Below are 20,456 nucleotides of genomic sequence, written 5' to 3' on the forward strand. Positions count from 1 at the left end.
ATGTTATAAGATATACACACAAGATCATGTTGGTTAAGAAAAACAAAACTAAAATTTGGTTACTGAGATGACTGATGTCAGAATCTGATGTCATTACTGTGTAACTTTGAGTGTCTTTGACATAACATTTGTGCTTGGTAATTGCTCTTGATAGCTGTGTAGTCACTGTAGTGTGTTTGTCTGTATGGTGATTGGTGAACCACTTTGCATCACAGAATATGCCGCAGTGGTGCAGCCGCATGGACTCTGGGGCCTGTGATTGTATTGCCCAGACCAGTTGGTCTCCTAGTGGAAAATCCTTAAAAAATGCTGGGGTGTTCTTCTTCTTCTTCTTTGGGTTTTTGGTGGTTGGCAAACCAACTTAAAGGTGCACTACTGCCACCAACTGGGCTGGAGTGTTGAACAGGAGAAATTGGGGGGGGGGGGGACAAACAAAAAACTATATTCTTTTTGCTATTTCTGTTTCTTTTAAATACTTGATAACATTTTTGAGGGTTTTGTTTTCAAGTAGAGTTTTTATTTTGTCCTCAGTTGGTTCAGCAACACGCTCCGCCATTTTGTTTTTCTCTACTCACGGTATATGAGATGATATCCTAGTAGTTGAGTAGCCAATCAGATCGTGCGATTGCTCATATCCAGCGAATATAGATAGAATAATGTGCCTTATCTTTTCTTTCATTCGCCGCTGCATGTGAGTCGGCCGAGGCTGGGTCGGGTCCATTACAACAGAATAACTGGACGAAAACGGAACAGATTGGTCGAGAGAATTTAAAATATAGATACTTTGACAAAACATCTCCAATTTCATGTTACAGTTTCAGATGTGTGGATGAGGATGTCACCGAATTGTTATGGATTGTTTTAGGAAAATGAAAATTCCAAAAATTCTTCGAATAAAATAAAAGTGAAGTCCTCAGGATTAAATGTAATTTTTTAATGTTATGAGTCTGAAATATGATTCAAACAAAACAAAAAAGTTTAGTTTTAGATATTTTGTTTGTATTTATAGTTTCATTGTTTACCACTGGTTGAATGTTACTTTCCCCAACACTGCTTTAATTACACCATGATGATGATGATGATGAAACGGACAGAACCCTTTGGGTTGGAGACATAGGGTCGAGACCAAAAGCTCACCATTTGTTTCAAGCAGCAATGCTTTTATGTGGGCGTGGTCTCTTCTTCTTCTTCGTTCATATTGTTTTATGGTTTTTAGGTGCATTACCGCCACCTCCTGGACTGGAGTGTGAACCAGACTGTTTACTCCCCTATTGTACTAAATTCTCCTAATAATTCCTGTATCATTTAAAAACCTAAAAATATCCCTCTATCCCACATTATCTGACCTCAAGTGGATCATCTCTCTGATTCCTAGTGTCATATGATTCCTTTGAAGCATCTCTTTAAGTGTCGGTCTCTCTTGTTGATATCTCTGACAGTCCAACATCACATGCGCCACCGTTTCCTGAAGTCCACAATGTTCACATCTTCCATTAACATGCTAACCATTATGTTTAATATGTATATCCTTGATATAGTGTTTTCTCCTTTCTATTTCTGTCACTTCCTCTCATTTCTTTTGAATCTCATCTCATTATCTCTAGCCGCTTTATCCTGTACTACAGGGTTGCAGGCAAGCTATCCCAGCTGACTACGGGCGAAAGGTGGGGTACACCCTGGACAAGTCGCCAGGTCATCACAGGGCTGACACATAGATACAGACAACCATTCACACTCACATTCACACCTACGGTCAATTTAGAGTCACCAGTTAACCTAACCTGCATGTCTTTGGACTGTGGGGGAAACCGGAGCACCCGGAGGAAACCCACGCGGACACGGGGAGAACATGCAAACTCCACACAGAAAGGCCCTCGCCGGCCACGGGGCTCGAACCCAGACCTTCTTGCTGTGAAGCGACAGCGCTAACCACTACACCACTGTGCCACCCTTTCTTTTGAATGCTGTAGTAATATCGACCCTTATTTCCTCTATCCCACTCTTCCTGCCATTTTTTTCTTATTTCTGTCTTGATTAAACTTTTACCCTCAGCCTTACTACATTTTACATCCATATTTATCTCTCTTGTTGCTCCTTTTGCATATCTGTCTGCCAGCTCATTTCCCTCCAGACCACTATGTGCAGGAATCCACATGACTTTAACTTCCACTCCTGCTCTTAAATTCTGAATATTATTAGAGTTATGTCTAATACTATGTCTTGTCTTGTATTTGACTGCATGTATTTAATACTTTTTAGTGCACTACTGGAATCAGAACCTATCAAAACTTTGACCGGTTTGACTTCCTCCACCCAGCTGAGAGTGAGAAGAATAGTGAACAGTTCCCTGTATATACTGCTAAATTATCACTAACCCTTTTATTCAGCATGACATTTATTTCTGGAACGATGAACACTATTATGGGTATCATTTGATTAAAAAGGGGCGTGGTTTTATCAGGCCATTCAAACGTGATACTGAACTGTTAAAGTGCCGCGCTTTGTGTGAGCACGCGCTCAGTCTCTGAACATCTGCATCCGCTGCATTAACTCACTTTACACTCTATTCACTCCACTTTATACTCTATTCACTCCACTTTACACTCTATTCACCCCACTTTACACTCTATTCACCCCACTTTACACTCTATTCACCCCACTTTACACTCTATTCACCCCACTTCACACTCGATCATTATTGACCCTTCTGGGAAAGAGAAGAACTAAAAGAAGCTGAGAGTGATCCTGCGGCTGATGGCACGAGGAGAAGGAGCGGAGCAGTTTCCTGTTAAAACCAGAGGACAGGATGGACTCCAAAAGAGCAAGGTAGGGGTTAGACCTGTTACATTATGTTCTGTCTGCGACTGTACATAATGGAAGGTTAAAGCAGTACGTATTGCTTACTTTAACTTTATTTAGTACTCAACATGTTACAGGTTACACGCGCGGTGACTTTTCTAACAGAGGTGCGTCTCTTAAAGCGGTCCCCGTGGAACATAGTATTCACTAATAAATCCTATTGTTACAAGACCCTCTCCCCATCAGTTATACACTCAGGCTGTGTGTGTGTGTGTGTGTGTGAGAGAGAGAGAGAGAGAGAGAGAGAGAGAGAGAGAGTCAGGGCTTTACAAACCACCTGCCAAATGCGGGTAAAATTGGGCTTTGGTGGGTAATGACTTTAGTCCCACTTTGGCGGGTGGTTTATTCTGTGGTATGACAATATATTTTAATTGTTTTCTCTGAAGGCATCTGATATAATAAACGCATTGCAGTGTAAGATTACGCGCCTACAACTCCCATGAGCCCCTGCATCAACATTCTGACAACATGTTAGAATTGTTTAGAACGCTCGTTAACGTCTCAGATAAAATCAGTGATGCGGTAACCTGCGGTTAATGAACGAAGCAAGTTGCTGACGATTGACAAGCGCACTATGTTGCGGCACATAGCTGGAGTTTCAAACCCTGCTGCTGAGGGAAAAAGGGGCAGAGATGATCAGGGCCGGAGCAGCATTTTAAAATCACCGAGGTCCGTGATGCGCAAAGCGCGCGCCCAAACATTTCCGCCATATTTAAATGAGAGGGTGAATTACACATCACACAAGAGATCTATTCCTGAAATTACTTTCAATGGTGTTTGAACTGAATATCATCAGTTTTGAAAAAAAAAATCCTGTATGTGGCAAGAGTAAGAATAGTTTAATCTTGTTTAATGGTTTGATCTGGCCCAAGCAATGAGGATAAAAGATCCCCTAACCATGTAGCCTATGGAACTGAGATACATTAACAATCTGGCATCCGTTACACCGACACACAAAAACATTCTGGGAAAAAAATCAGTCGACACCACCATGTTTTAGGCAAAGTTATCCAAGGCAAACACAAGTTGAAACTTTCCACTCTATTGCTTTGGCTTAGCGAATGATTTATTTTTATGCCTCCGCCACCTTAAAGTGCAGGAGGCATTACCCTTACGAAAATCTACCATGGTTTACTATGGTTTTACCATGGTTTTTACGTAGTAACCATGATTCTACCATGGTATCTCATGGTTATTCTCAGTACTATGAACCAACCATAGTATTACTATGGTTCATCCATGGTAGTAACCATGGATCTACTATGGTATTTCATGGTGATTCTAAGCATGGCCGTAACTACCATTGAGGACACCGAGGTCATGTCCTCGGTATTTTTTTCAGAAATTTCAAATTGGTCTACGCTGAATTCGAGCAGTGATCAATGTAAAACGCAGCGTCCACAACCACAAGTCATCTGTATTTCCCCCCAATAAAATTCACATTCGTCTAATGTCATCTGAAATCTCTCAGCCTCTATCTCTATCGTTGCCGTGTCTAACGCAGCGTCACGTGACGTAGCCTATACTAGTGTCAGCCGGGGAAGTTGGGTTTTGGATAAAACAGGCAGGGTGTAGTCTACGCTCTATCACATATGCCTACCTAACCTAACGTAGGCTAATAGTCACATCGCATTATAGAGCGCACATAACTCCCTCTTTCTCTCTCACTCACTCACTCACTCACTCTAGCCTGGGAAATCCCATGCTGCTTTGCACAATCGTTCCGATCTGATTTCACTTGTGATATGGTCTGGTGTTAGCCAGACTAACTCACTCACACACAGACACACAAATACAGACATACACACAAATAATACACTCTCACACACTCTCTCTAATACATAGTCTTCACACAGAACTAATAGCTCTACATTCTAATGTAATTTAAGATAATGAAATGTAAATAATGCCAATACTTCAGGTAGCTGAGCAATACACTCAGTTCAGTTCAGTTTTGACTTTTATGTCAGACAAAACTCCACAGTTATGATGGCACGGTTTTAGAATTGTTAAAGTAAATGTGTTGTGAGTCAAACTTACATTACAGGCAATGGTGAGAACACTGTTTCAGAGAATGCATGCAAATGGATCTCAATTCAAGACAGCCAGATAGACTGATGCCTTTACATTACTGCTCAGAATGTCTCTACACATACAGACACCCACAAATAACACACAAACTAACTCTCTCTCTCTCACACACACACACACACACACTAGTGGTGTGTCGTTCACGAACGAACCGTTCTTTTTGAACGAGTCTTCGAAGTGAACGACTAGAACTAGTTCGCGCTGCCTCTCGTTCTCGGTCGTTCGCGAATCAGCAGTCTCTGCTCGCTGGCAGCAGAGCGGTCGCTGAATCTCGGTCGTTGGCGAATCAGCAGGATCTGTTCAGTAGCAGAAGGGCGTCCAACTTGCATTTTGATCTGTGCAGAGCAGCGCCACTTTACTTCTTTAAGGGCTATCTGAGCCCTATTATCAGAGCGTTGACACATGCCAGGTCTTTAGTTTACAATTTAGAGCTCTCACTCAGCAATACATTTCAGTTCACAGCGAACGAGCTCAGCAGTTCGCGAACGAACGAACAGCCAGCAGCCAGCCTGCCTGCTGTTCGCTGAATACGATGACTTGTAAAGTTGTTTATTCTCTGAAATGAGTGTTGCTGTTAAATAAGCAATTTTTTTTTTTTGCTTAATGGGTTTGAGAGAACAACTGCATAGCCGGCAGACCATGGCTCTACTAAAATAAATATAATAAATATAAAAACAGCTTTATTCTCATCTACATTTAATTAACTTTCAGAGCTTTGTTTATGTAGTCTTTTTCAGATAATGCTAGGATAATGTTTTTCTTCCATCTTTTTCTCAAGCACATTGTAATGTATGAAAATCTATTGTGGATGGCACCTCTGCCGCCTCTCGTTCACTCAAGATGAACTAAACTTCGGACGACAGCCATTGTTGTGCCGCTTTGGTGTGACGTCATCAAAATGAACGAGTGAACGAACTGAACGAACGAATTTCTTTGCTGAACTGACCGCCATGAGCGAACTGGCGGAAATGAATCGCCATGTCCCACCAATAACACACACACACACACACACACACTATTATTATAAGGTGTAATACTAAAGCTTACAATTCAGCAGTTCACAACCTTTCTGTCATGTGTATGCTTCAATGTAAATAATGCCAATACTTTAGGTAACTGGTACTTTAGGTATGTATACTCAGTTCAAGAGTTCACTACCTTTCTACTTTTATGTCAGATAAAACACCACAGTTATGGTGCCACAGTTTTAGAATTGTTAAAATAAATGTGTCCACCACCAAATCTATCCTTGGTTTGTTATTTATTTATTCATTCATTTATTTATTTAAGTTCTGCCGGTGGTGGTGGTGGTGGGGGGGGCATGTGCTTCGATGCTGTCAGCCATGCTTGACCTCGGTATTTGAAAAATCCTGGCTACAGCCCTGATTCTAAGTACTATGAACCAACCATAGCATTACTGTGGTTTATCTATAGTACTGCAGTAGCTGTGGTAGCATCATAGTTGTATGTGTAATAGGTCATAGTAACTACGAAATTAGTTTAAAAAGGGATAGTATGGTTTTTAAAAGGATGCACTAACTGTAGTATTACCATGCTTTCGTCCAACAGTCAATGCTGTAGAGAAGGATCTCGATTAACAGCCCAGATACATTAACATTTACTTAGAACCTAAAAATTTAAGTGAACATTGAGGTAAAATGCACCATGGTTTTCATGGTTACCCAAAAAAAACCATGAAAACCATGAATAACTATAAACCATGGTAAAACCATGGTTAGTTTTCATAGTAAAACCATGGTTAATTTTCGTAAGGGTATGTTTTCGGGTTGTCCGTCCGTCCGGGCGTGCGTGCGTCCCACAACCTTGTGAACGCGATATCTCAAAGGCTAATGAAAGGAATTTCACCAAACTTTCAGCATTTGTGCGCTTTGGGACAAAGATGAACTGATTACATTTTGAGATCAAAAGGTCTAAGGTCAAGGTCACTGTGAGGTCAAATGTCTGTCCGAAAACCTTGTGAACACAATATCTCAAAGGCTAATAAAAGGAATTTCACCACGCTTTCAGCATTTGTGCACCTGGGGACAAAGATGAAATGATTAGAATATGAAGGCCAAAGGTCAAGGTTACTTTGAGGTCACATGTCTGCCCCAAAACTTTGTGAACAACAAAATATTATCTGTTCTTGTAGACTTCAAGGTCAGGTGGCATATCATAATTTGCATAATATCACTAAATACCAAGTTGACATTAACTCAGGGGTTCTCAACCTTTTTCAAGCTGGGCCCCCCCCAAAGCTGGTTCATTTCAGTTGGAGCCCCCCCTCTTCCTGGCACCCCCCCCCCGCCTTTACCAGCACCACCCCCTATCATCATTGTCAGGCCTATCATCATTACTACACTATTGTTATAACTGGAAGTAGCACCAGACTTCTAATGTGAGCTTGCAGGCATTATTATTATTACTATTATTATTATGAGTAGTGGTTATTATCATTTTATCATTACTACACTATAGCTATATAATTATGAGGTTACATGTTTTGCTGTTATTATTATCTCATCTCATCTCATTATCTCTAGCCGCTTTATCCTGTTCTACAGGGTCGCAGGCAAGCTGGATCCTATCCCAGCTGACTACGGGCGAAAGGCGGGGTACACCCTGGACAAGTCGCCAGGTCATCACAGGGCTGACACATAGACACAGACAACCATTCACACTCACATTCACACCTACGGTCAATTTAGAGTCACCAGTTAACCTAACCTTCATGTCTTTGGACTGTGGGGGAAACCGGAGCACCCGGAGGAAACCCACGCGGATACGGGGAGAACATGCAAACTCCGCACAGAAAGGCCCTCGCCAGCCACGGGGCTCAAACCCGGACCTTCTTGCTGTGAGGCGACAGCGCTAACCACTACACCACCGTGCCGCCTGTTATTATTATTATTATTATTATTATTATTTGTAGCAGTTCGTATGGGTGGGTGGAGCACAGAAGGACGGCAGGCCAGAACTGAGTTCACAAACTCTTTTACTTTTCAGTATAACTTTCTCTCTCTCAGCCACACACGCACGCACACACTCCAGTCGTCTGGTTGGGGAGAGCCCCCTCTGCTCTCGCTCTCCCTCCTTAAATAGGGCGCGGTCACTGGGGAAGACACACAAACACATTAATTCACCTCAGGTGCAGTGCTTCTGCCACTTACCTTCCCTGACTCCGCCCTCCGGTCACAGACCGACGCTTGAGCATGCCCCCGCTGCCACATACCCCCACCGCCCGACTCAGGCCGGGCGGCCGTCCGGCCTGCAGCCAACTCCGCCCCCCCCTTGACGGGAGAGGAAGTCCGCCACGACCATCTGCGCCCCCGGCCTGTGGATCACCTTGACGTTGAAGGGTTGGAGTGCCAGATACCAACAGGTGATCCGCGCGTTGGCATCCTTCATGCGGTGGAGCCACTGGAGGGGCGCGTGGTCCGAACAGAGGGTGAAAGGGCATCCCAGCAGGTGGTAACAGAGAGCGAGGACCGCCCACTTGATTGCTAGGCACTCCTTTTCAATGGTGCTGTAGCGCCCCTCATGCACCGACAGCTTCCTACTGATATACAACACTGGGTGGTCCTCCCCCTCTACTTCCTGGGACAAAACAGCCCCCAGCCCTCTGTCCGACGCATCCGTCTGTAACATAAAGGGGAGAGAAAAGTCAGGGGAGTGTAAAAGTGGCCCCCCCACACAGTGCAGCCTTTACCTCCGAAAAAGTCCGCTGGCATTGCTCCGTCCACTGGACCGGATCTAGTGCCCCCTTTTTAGTCAGATCAGTCAGTGGGCTGGTGACGTCCAAATAATTAGGTATAAACCTACGATAATAGCCAGCCAGCCCCAGGAACTGTCTCACCCCCTTTTTGGTCTTGGGCCTAGGGCAGGCTGCAATTGCCACTGTCTTGTTAATTTGGGGACGCACCTGCCCATTGCCCAAGTGGAAGCCCAGATACAGTACTTCCACCCATCCAATCGCAAACTTCTTCGGGTTGGCTGTGAGACCCGCTCGCCTCAGCGACCTAAGAACGGCCCTCAGATGTTGGAGGTGCCTCGGCCAGTCATTACTATAGATAATGATGTCGTCGAGGTAGGCGGCCGCATAGGTGGCGTGGGGGCGGAGGACCCTGTCCATCAGCCGCTGAAACGTAGCGGGCGCCCCAAACAGCCCAAAAGGAAGTGTGACAAACTGGTGTAAGCCGAACGGTGTGGAAAAGGCCATTTTTTCTCGGGATAATGGAGTCAAGGGGATCTGCCAATAACCCTTTGTTAAATCCAGTGTCGAGTAAAAGCGAGCCGTGCCTAGTCGATCGAGCAACTCATCAATACGATGTATTGGGTACGCGTCAAATTTAGACACCGTGTTGACTTTTCTATAGTCTACACAGAAACGGACCGACCCGTCGGCCTTGGGTATCAAGACCACCGGGCTGCTCCAGTCACTGTGGGACTCCTCGACGATGCCCATTTCGAGCATGGCCTCGAGTTCTTCCCGAACCACTTTTTTCTTGTGTTCGGATAGCCTGTAAGGGCGGCTACGCGCTACTACCCCCGGGGGCGTCTCAATGTGGTGCTCTATGAGTTTGGTGCGGCCGGGCAGGGGCGAGAACACTTCCGAAAACTCGGTCTGCAACTGGGCAACCTCCGTGAGTTGGGTCGGGGAGAGGTGGTCTCCACAGGGGACCGGAGAGGTATGTGATGCCAATGTTCCCTTTTGAACCTCCGTCCCCAGCTCCGCCTTCTCCGGAACCACCGACACCAACGCCATGGGGACCTCCTCGTTCCAGAGTTTGAGCAGATTGAGGTGGTAAATCTGTAGCACCCCACCCCTGTCCGTTCACCTCACCTCATAGTTAATGTCCCCGACTCACCGTGTGACCTCAAAGGGTCCTTGCCACTTGGCGACTAATTTGGAGCTCGATGTGGGCAACAGTACGAGTACTTTATCTCCCGGTGCGAACTCCCTGAGGCACGTACCCTTGTCGTACAAGCGGGTTTGTCGTTCTTGGGCCTGCCGCAAATTCTCCTGGGTTAGGTGGGTGTGTGGAGTTTTGCGCGCAGGTCAATAACATATTGGATTTCATTTTTACTTGGTGAAGGTCCCTCCTCCCAATTTTCCCGTAGCACATCTAGAATGCCGCGCAGCTTACGCCCATATAACAATTCAAACGGGGAGAACCCCGTGGAGGCTTGGGGGACCTCTTGCACTGAAAACAACAAGGGTTCGAGCCACTTATCCCAATTACGTGCATCCTCACTTACAAATTTTTTAATTATATTCTTGAGGGTGCGATTGAACCGTTCAACTAAACTGTCTGTTTGTGGGTGATACACGCTGGTGCGGATCGGCTTAATACCCAACAACCCATACAGTTCATTTAGTGTACGTGACATAAACGAGGTGCCTTGGTCAGTCAGAATCTCTTTCGGGATTCCAACTCGGGAGATAACGCGAAAGAGCGCTTCCGCAATACTGCATGCTGAGATATTGCGAAGAGGCACCGCTTCCGGGTATCGCGTTGCATAGTCCTCCAGGACTAATATAAAGCGGTACCCTCGTGTTGACCGATCTAATGGGCTGACGAGATCCATCCCAATTCTCTCAAACGGGGTCTCGATTAATGGGAGAGGGCGTAAAGGCGCTTTTGGAATGGCTGCTGGATTTACTAACTGGCATTCACGGCACGCCGTACACCACCTACGGACATCGCCGCGAATCCCCGGCCAATAGAACCGGGCCATTATTCGGGCTAGTGTTTTATCCTGCCCTAATTGTCCAGCCATGGGATTAAAATGAGCCACTTGAAATACCAATTCCCGGCGGCTCTCCGGAATCAAAAGCTGCATGACTTGCTCTTTTGTCTGAGTGTCCTGCATCACTCGGTATAATCTATCCCTCATAATTGCGAAGTAGGGGAAGGACGGGGTAGCGTTTGGCTGGAGCATTTGACCATTGATTACTCTCACTTGGTCAAATGCATGCCACAGAGTCTCATCTCGCGATTGCTCTAATGGAAAATCTGTGAGGGATTCCCCAATAGAGAGAGGAGGAGCCGGCGGCTCCTCACTCTGACACGGAGATGAGGTAGATGGCTCTGTGACAGCTGCTCCCACCAATGTGACACCGGGACCTCCCCTTATTAAACTACGGCAGGACCCACTCTTCACTAGGTGACTCATTAATTCCCCAAATCCCGGCCAATCCATCCCCAAAATTATCGAGTGGGTAAGGCGAGGATTAACCGCCGCCTTCACTATAAGTTTTTCCCCTCGAAAAAAATGTGGACCGACACTAAAGGGTAGTTGTGAACATCCCCGTGCACACACAACACCTTCACCAATTGTGCTCCCCCCAATGCCTTGTCTTGCACCAGGTTTTGGTGGATTGAGGTTTGATTACAACTAGAATCCACCAACGCCTGATATGTATCTCCTTGGACACTCACCGGTATGCGATACGCTCCGGCCCGATCGAGGGCGGCTCCTGGCGCGTCGGGGATCTGAACCACCACGCCCACCTCCATTACCAAGCACTGCTGTTGGAGGTGGCCCAGCTCCCCGCAGCGCCAGCAAACCGGCCCGGGCTTCCTCTCTGCACTGGTGCTGTGGGGCTCACTCACCTGAGGGGGGGGGAGAGACAGACACAGAAGGGAGAAATGTGAGGGCACCGCAGGCGCAGCGGGCCGGCTGGGGTGGGGCCGGCCCCTGCCTCCGTGGTGGGGGAACGGGGCGAGGATGAGACACATGAGGAGAGGGAGAGAGAGAGAGCGAGGAGAGGGGAGAAGAGGTTGTCTGCTGTTCTGCCGTTGGGACAGCCGCCAAATGGTCCTTTGCCAGCTCGATTGCCTGATCCAGTGACGCCGGGCGGTGGCACTGGACCCACTCTGCAGTTCTGGCTGGTAGGTGCGCGATGAACTGCTCCAGTACCACCTGGTCGATGATCCCCTCGGCGTCACGGTTGTCGGCCCTCAACCACCGCCTGCAGGTGTCCCGGAGTTGCTGGCCAAACGCGAACGGCCGTCCGACTTCCTCCAAGCGCAAAGCGCGGAAGCGCTGCCATTGTTGCTCGGGGGTGCGCCCCACATGCTGGAGGACGGCCCGGCGAAGGTCCGCGTAGGCCAGCCGGCGGTCGGCGGGGAGCTGTAGCGCAACCAGCTGCGCCTCTCCCGTTAGCAGGGGGAGGAGGCGCACCGCGCGCTGTTCAACCGGCCACCCCGAGGTCTCTGCTACCTGCTCAAAGAGCGTGAGGAAGGCCTCGGGGTCGTCCTGTGGGCCCATCTTCGTCAGGGTGAAGGGGGACGGGCCCGCGGCGGTGGACCCCGCCGACGCGAGGAGGTGCCGGAATGCCTGTTGCTCTTCCTGCTGAGCCAGCACCAGGGCCTCGAACCGCTGTTCCTGTTCCTTCCGGAGGGCGACTAGTGCCTGGTGCTGGCTTTGCTGGGCTGTGGCGAGGGCGTGGACCAGGTTGGCGAAAGGGGAGGACTCCATGGGGCTGTTCTGCTTCTGCGCTCCAAGTCCCAGGGTTCGGCACCACTGTAGCAGTTCGTATGGGTGGGTGGAGCACAGAAGGACGGCAGGCCAGAACTGAGTTCACAAACTCTTTTACTTTTACTTTTCAGTATAACTTTCACTCTTTCAGCCACACATGCACGCACACACTCCTGTCGTCTGGTTGGGGAGAGCCCCCTCTGCTCTCACTCTCTCTCCTTAAATAGGGCGTGGTCACTGGGGAAGACACACAAACACATTAATTCACTTCAGGTGCAGTGCTTCTGCCACTTACCTTCCCTGACTCTGCCCTCCGGTCACAGACTGACGGTTGACCACACCCCCACTGCCACATTATTATTATTATTATCAGTAGGCCTATTATCATTACTAGGCTATTGCTATAACTGGGAATTGGCACTAGACCTCTGATATGAATTTATGCTTTATTATTGTTATTATTACTAGGCCTAATAATAGGCATATCATCTGCATGTTTTACAGAAGCTTGCAGGTAGGCGATGTTAATGTGAGACCTGAGCCTGCTTTGCCTTGCAAAGATCCTCAATTCTTGGTGCAATGTCTGATAAACATAACCTCAAATCATCCTCGATTTGTGCACAATTGCGGTATTTCGTTTTGAGTGCAGTCATTTTTGAGAATCCTGCCTCACACAAATATGTGGACGCGAAAGGGAGGAGAATCTTCAAGGCGACGTCACAGAGTTGAGGGCATTCCTGCATCAATGCTGCCCAGAATGACGAAAGAGGGCAGGAGGTAAAAAGTTCCTTCAGCCTACTGTCACTCTTCAGCTCAATAAGCTGTTCCTGCATATCAATTGACAGCTCGTTTGCTGTGCACACAAATAGATCTTGAACCCACGCAAAAGAGTGATAATCCTCTTTAAAGTACGTCGCAAATTCTTTTCTCATTGCAGGCAGGTGCTCAGACGCTGATTGAAATAGAGAGGAGAAATCGTGTAACGTGCCTGCATCAGTGATAAAGTCTGCAAGGCTGGGGAACATGTCGCAGTCCCCTCGACTGATGCGGCCATGCCAGAGGTCAATTTTTTGTGTGAAGGCATCCACTAGAGGTCTGCGCGGGTCGGATTTTTCAGTCCCGCTCCCACCCGCGCCCGCATTGTGCAGTCCCGCTCCCGCAAAGAATTATGATTTTCAGTCCCGCTCCCGCCCGCGCCTGCCATATTTTGTCCCGCTCCCGCCCGCAAATCCCGCATGATGCAGATGTTCGAGTTATTTCTCACGAAAGTTCTTGTCTTGACACAGCGTGATGGTGCCCCGCCCCCTACTTTGAGTGGATTTGAGCATAAATATCTACAGCTCACGTTCACATTTGTTATTATTTACCTTGTTTCTGAATTCGGAATGTTGAAATGGCAACATGTAGACCTAATAATAATAATTATTTAAGTAGGCTAATCATTAAAGTATCTGCTCTCCCGTGGTGCGTCTCCTATGAATAATTAGTGTGAAACGAGAGATGGATCGCACTCTTGAACTTATTCTTTTAGTTACATTTCTTTTCAGTTGTTTTTAGCAGCAGAAGGAGACAAACGTTTCGGCTGTTGCCTTCGTCAGTGTCTCTCATAATAATAATAATAATAATAATAATAAACAATAAAAAAAGACAGGCAAGCACGTAATTCCAAGTGGAAATTTGGTATATTTATTGTTCAGCCATACAAAACATTAGGCTAACCCAGTTTGCATTTGTAAAGCATTTCTAACTAGAATATCCTATAGAATACCCTATAAGCATAGCATATATAAATGTTATAACAAAACACAGTCCTAGCCTACAACAACAAAAAATCGACAGTATAGGCTACTGTAGCCATTATAGGGCTATGGTTGCACATTTCTAAAACTATTTGGGCTTGAGCCTCCGTGCAAGTGTTAAACTCAATATAACATAGCTGACCTTGTTTGAATATGAATAAGAAAAACGAGAAAATCAAACGCAGGTAAACAAAACAACTAAGCCTATTGCTTAGGCTATCGGGTTCTTTGAACAGCTATGGAGAAACAGCAAATTGTTCACTGTTGAGGGCTTCAACATACTGCGCCTTTCCTCCAGTATGCAACCACATATGCTGAACGCGCGCTCGGATGGTGCGCTGGAACCTGGAATGGCCAGTACATGCCATGCCGAGATCTCAAACACGGAAGAGGAAAGGAATCGGAAACGTACGAGAGATATTTATCCTTTCCTGGATCAGAATCAGAATCAGAATTCTGATGACCAGCTCATCTAAGGTGTCATTGAGGCATCATGTTAGTGTGGGTCACTGGAGGCTGGGTGTGAACGGCGAGTCATTAGAGTGATCAAAGGATTGCCCGTTAGGGTGATCAATGGCAATCTGACTCTCTCTGCAAATTTAGGCATCTTAATATGTTTTTATTAATGCCAAATAAAATATCCAGCACAAATTATATATGATAGACATAAATTAATAATTTATACATTTTATTTTAAACACGTTTTTAGTTAGCAGGACTGCAGCTTATCACCACTCCCACCCGCGCCCGCATTGTGCACTCCCGCTCCCGCCCGCACCCGCAATGAGCTTTCAAAATTTGTCCCACGCCGCACTGCTTTGCGGTGGGTCCCGCGGTTCCCGCGGGACACCCACGGGAGTGCAGGGCTCTAGCGTCCACTCTGTCTGCGAGGAGCAAAATATGAGTTTCGCGACCTTGCAGAGACAGGCTGAGGCCATTCAAACGGTCAAATATATCGACCAAATAGGACAGAGACGCAAGCCACATAGTGTCATCCAGATGCTTCGCCAGATCTGATTTGATTTCTGTCAAAAAACACTTCACCTCCTCTTGCAGCTTATATAACTGCTGCAACACCCTCCCCCTGGAGAGCCAGCGAACTTCAGTGTGCAGAAGCAGCTGTTCGTGCCCTGACCCCATCTCCTGGCAGAGGACCCCAAACAGGCGAGATTTTAGCCGCCGTGATTTGATTAGATTTGTCATTTTCACGGATTGGTTCAGCACGGAGTCAAAGAGAACCGGCATTTTTTTAGCAGCTAATGCTTCGCGATGGACCATACAATGTGTCCATTTCACAAGTGGAGCTACTTGCTGAACACGAGCAACTAGGCCACGCTCGTGGCCCGCCATTGCCCGTGCACCATCCATGCATAGGCCAACGCATCGGTCCCAAGCCAAACCATTTTCACGGATAAAAATATCAAGGACATTGAAGATGGCTTCTCCTATAGTGTGCGACTGAAGAGGCCGGCAAAACAGGACGTCCTCCTCAATCGCCTTGTCACACAGATACCTGACATAGGCGAGGAGCTGTGCCTGCCCAGCAATATCAGTGGATTCGTCCAGCTGCAGTGCGTAGTAAGGACTCTGTTTTATGAACTCTATGAGTTGCTCTCTGATGTCATTAGACACGTCTGAAATCCTCCTAGCGACTGTGTCATTGGACAGTGGTACTGCACCGAGTTTGGCTGCTACACTATCTCCTATCATTATTCTGCACATGTCTTGTGCGGCCGGCAAAATGAGAGTCTCGGCAATTGTATGCGGTTTACCCAGTTTAGCTATTCTTTTGGCCACTACATACAATGCCTCCAAATACTGTTTAGGCCAGGGGTCACCAAACTTTTTTCTCTGGGGGCCACATTGTCGTTCCTGACTGTGATGGGGGGCCGGGGTTGGGTCAGCTATATAACATAGAATTGTATGACCCAGACAAATATAACCACCAGCAGGCCTCAGTGTGTAGTAGAGATTACTAGCCTGGCACAGCCATCCACACTACTATGTCCACACTACTATATCAACACTTGATTCCTGGCACTTATTTGTTTATCTTTACTAGTGGTTTGCAAAAGTAGTAATCGAGTCTTCACAGTTTGTTTTAATTTAAAAGACCACAGATATTCCATTTATTTATTTTCTAATAAAAATAACATCAAAGCTGTCAAGGTAAGAAACATCTGCCTAGTTGAGGTGATTGACACTGGCAAAGGTGAGTGGAAAATTATAAATTGTAGGTAGGCTTGTTGATATTATTAATAATATTAGTAATAATTGTGTGCAGCACTTAATAAAGGTCAAATAAATAGGCCTATAAAATAAATACATTTTAAAAACCAGTGAAATTATAATAATATGAGCAATAGATCACAGCAGTTGTGCTGTGTCCTGCATGTCATTGCTCTCATCCATGGCCAAAGCAAAAAACTAGAATTCTGACGCTTTCTCATTCAGCTGGTCATACACGTTGTCCCCCAAATCTTCGGTTCGCCTGGTCATAGTAGGTGCAGAGAGACTCACCGCGTTGAGCACATCCTTCTTGTCGGGACACACCTCCTCGGCCACAGCAAGCATGCATACTTTAACAAAGTCCCCATCAGTAAACGGCTTTCCATGGGGAGCTAGTAGGTGAGCTACCTTATAGCTAGCTCGGACAGCAGCCTGGTTGATCTGGGTTTGGCGAAGGAATACATTCTGTTGTGCAGCCAGTCCGCATTTCATCCTCCGAATCCTGTCTTCTCTTGTTTGCCCTCGCAAACTAGCATACTCTTTGTGGCGGGTTTCGTAGTGACGAAACAGATTATATTCTTTGAAAACTGACACACTTTCTTTACATATAAGACAAACTGCACGGTCCTTACACTGAACGAAAAAATAATCGGTGGTCCACTGTTCTTTAAAAACTCTGCACTCTCTGTCAACTTTTCGCTGACCGCTCGCCATTTTGCTGTCCTGAACACTGACAGTTCTCTGCGCGTGCGCTGCCTGTCACTGCTTGATCGCGAGCATATGATGAAAATTCGGAAAATATGAATAGTTCATTTTAAACTAAATATCAATTTTAATTGATAAAATCAACAAAATACAAGATGCAGACATGTTATTATTTGCCAAAAAGCAATTTAAAAAAATAGGCCATGACCACTTTTGGGGATTGCCTCATAGGGCCGGTTCAAGTGGTGGGGGGCAGAGGGGCTGGGGGGCCGGTCAAAGGGGGGTGGCAGGCCGGAGACGGCCCGCGGGCCGTAGTTTGATGACCCCTGGTTTAGACACAGTGCTGTGCACTGAAATGGCTGCCTGTTGCTGATGGAGGCCACCAAGCTTTCTTTTAAAATATTCTGCCGGTTTATCTTTAATAGCAGCATGTTTTGTTTCGAGGTGCCTTTTAAGTTTGCAGGGCTTCATGCTGTCATTTGCTAGCACCTCGGCACACACGACACACTGAGGTCTCAGATCAGCCGTGACTGTAAATCCAAACTGCAGGTATGCTTCATCGTACCTTCGAAGCTTTTTTGCAGCTGGTGGTGCGTCGGTTGCCTTGTTGGTCCTCACTAGAAATCTCTCCATTTTTGTTAATTATAATTTGGATGTGTGGCTATGTTAAGAGAAGAGACAAGTATCGGGGACTAATCAGACGGGACTTATGCACGTTCTTTAATGCAAGTGTTTAACAATTTTGCAGGCAATACCAATTTTATTTGAAGACTTAAGATTGTAGTCCTGAGTGAGTGAGTGAGTGAGTGAGTGAGTGAGTGAGTGAGTGTGTGTGATTGTCTTAGTCGTGTGTGTCATATGTGTTGTAACACGGTGAAAAACGCAGAGGCTTACCCTATTAGCTAAGTGCACGCTTAGCAGTTAAAAAATAGCGAGGGCTGAGATTGGGATAGTCTTTAAAAAGACTTTTTGTGGTATTAGTCTTTAAAAGGACTGTTTGGGTTTGAAGTAAAGGCCTAAAGTAGATCAATATCAACACTGATAACTAGGGGTCGACCGATAATCGGCCTGGCCGATATATCGGGCCGATATTCTGCATTTTTAGGGTTATCGGTATCGGCCATAATTTCCACCGATATGCCGATAACATGCCTTTTCGCAGCCATTTCGTTCCTAACGCGACTGTCACTGCATGTCCTTTCCTGCACTCGCCTCTCTGAGTTCAAGAACACGGTCCCGCCCACCACAACATCTGATTTGTTTGGCACAAGAGATATAGCCAATCGACACGCATAGCTAAACGCTGTGAACTGTTTCAAGGCGGCCATACGGGCACTCGGGCAGAAGCAGATCCCACTTCAAGGTAAGGACACGCTGCTTTTGCCGCAATAAGTCACAAACACACAAGTTGCAAAAGCACAACATCATTATATGTTTACATTCTTCATCTACTACTCGTTAAAATTGTCCATTTGCATCTGTGTAGCCAGGCAAATTTAGCTTACGGAAGGAAGCATTGAATTAGCCTACAACCAACTAGTCTCGCTGAAACTACATGTAATGTTGTCCATAGTAAGCAGTCCCCAGCATAACGTAGGGTGCAGTCATTTTTAAATCCCCGTCTGGAAGCGTTGTGAATGTGTCAGTAGTTCTACTCGAACAGTAGAATGACAGCCATACAGAGAGGTGGTCAAGGGAAGATGAAATAAAACGTAGTGTTTGTGTTCTGTAGGCTAGCGCAAGCCTACTGGCTATTTGTTATGGTGATGAGTAAACTTCATGACGTGACTCATGCTCAGAAAGCACATTGCACTTGTATATGTTAGGTAACTTTATAAAGCGCTATTGGAACATTTAAACAAGCCAGGTGTGATATGGTGCTAGTAGGCTGTGTAATACTGTAGGGAGTTTGTCAGGACGCTTGTTGTGGGCTCAGTAATTAATTGTGTTGTGGATGCACACTTGCTTGGATAAACGCTAATGAACGAAATACATCAATTAAACTCTTGACTTAAATGTTCTTATGCTACTTCACATTGCGCTGTAATGTACTCCACTAGTATTTATAATTCTTGCGCAAGTGATTCTCCTCGCTAGCGCTTCTGATTCGGAAAGCGATATACTCTTAAAGGAGCAGAGCCGCGGCAATTTATACAAAAAACAGAAACCGCCTCAGTAGACAACATGCAGAGCAACTGTGCTTCCTTCACTACAATATAATCCTCCTAAATTGGGAATATTAGGCTTGGGCATTAAAAGCATTAGAATGTAGACGGTTACTTGTTAAGTTGTTACATAATAGGGAGTGATAGCCGACTTTGTTTGATTTTACTTTTTAAAAAATGCTGCAGGCAGCTCCCTACACTTGATTTGTTATTTAAAAACTACTTGAAGTTGGTAAGTCTTACTTAGTTCTTAGTGTAAAAGAATCCAGAGTGTATTTTCATTTATTTTCCACTGAAAATGGTGAGCTGTAATATAGTAGGGAGTGATTTATTTTTTTATTGGTGAATATTTATTTTATTATTATTTTATTTCTCATTCTATTCTAACTAATGTTTGACTTTATTGTACAAATGCTGCTGGCATCTCCCTGCACAAAATTTCATGTTCAATTTTACAATTAAACATACATTTCATGGATATGAAGGTCTGTGTCAGTGTGTGCTATGTTTAATTTCATGTGAATTATAATGTTTACATTTATCGGTTGCACATATCGGTTATCGGCATCCCAATTCCATAATAATCGGTATCGGTATCGGCCCTGAAAAAAACATATCGGTCGATCCCTATAACAGATAGACTAGCAAGAGCTGGCACAAGCAAACTTGGCAAGAGACTAGACTAGAGTGAATGAAGCTCAACGCATGTGCAGACGGTTTTATAGTAGGCTAGCCTAGCAGTTACGTGACATCGCATCACAGGCTCAAAATACTACCCCCTGTATTGGTAAATTTGAAATTAAACTGGGTGGTTGATTTGTTTCTGTGTTATAGTAGTCCAACCACTTGCATTTTCGACATGGGAATTTTCGTGATTTTTTTAAATGATTTTTTTTCTGATTTTTTCCCCTCACCCTAGTCTACTCGCGCCCCCCCGGGAGAGTGTCCGCGCCCCCCCCCCCCCCAGGGGGGCGGACCCCACCAGTTGAGAACCACCGCATTAACTTAATCACAACTTCATAAGGTGTGTAGTCTACCAGGCGGAGGCATCCCCATCAACGCTGTTGGCGTTGAGTTCTATCTTTAAAATCACAAACAAGGTAGGCTACAACTGCGCTGCTTC

At 45.8% G+C, this 20,456-nt stretch overlaps 1 protein-coding gene across 1 annotated transcript in view; it reads left to right on the top strand.

Annotated features, from left to right (window-relative positions):
- The first annotated feature begins 2,516 nt into the window (after positions 1-2,516).
- The window catches only part of LOC132889015 (sodium-dependent lysophosphatidylcholine symporter 1-B-like), a 79,831-nt gene continuing 61,891 nt past the window's right edge, over positions 2,517-20,456 (top strand). The window contains exon 1 of the mRNA XM_060925123.1: positions 2,517-2,826. Coding sequence (XP_060781106.1) covers positions 2,755-2,826 — 72 coding nt within the window. The 5' untranslated portion in view covers positions 2,517-2,754. The remainder of the gene's footprint in view (positions 2,827-20,456) is intronic.

The sequence above is a fragment of the Neoarius graeffei genome, chromosome 7 (genome assembly GCF_027579695.1).
Source record: "Neoarius graeffei isolate fNeoGra1 chromosome 7, fNeoGra1.pri, whole genome shotgun sequence".
NCBI classification, from domain to species: domain Eukaryota; kingdom Metazoa; phylum Chordata; class Actinopteri; order Siluriformes; family Ariidae; genus Neoarius; species Neoarius graeffei.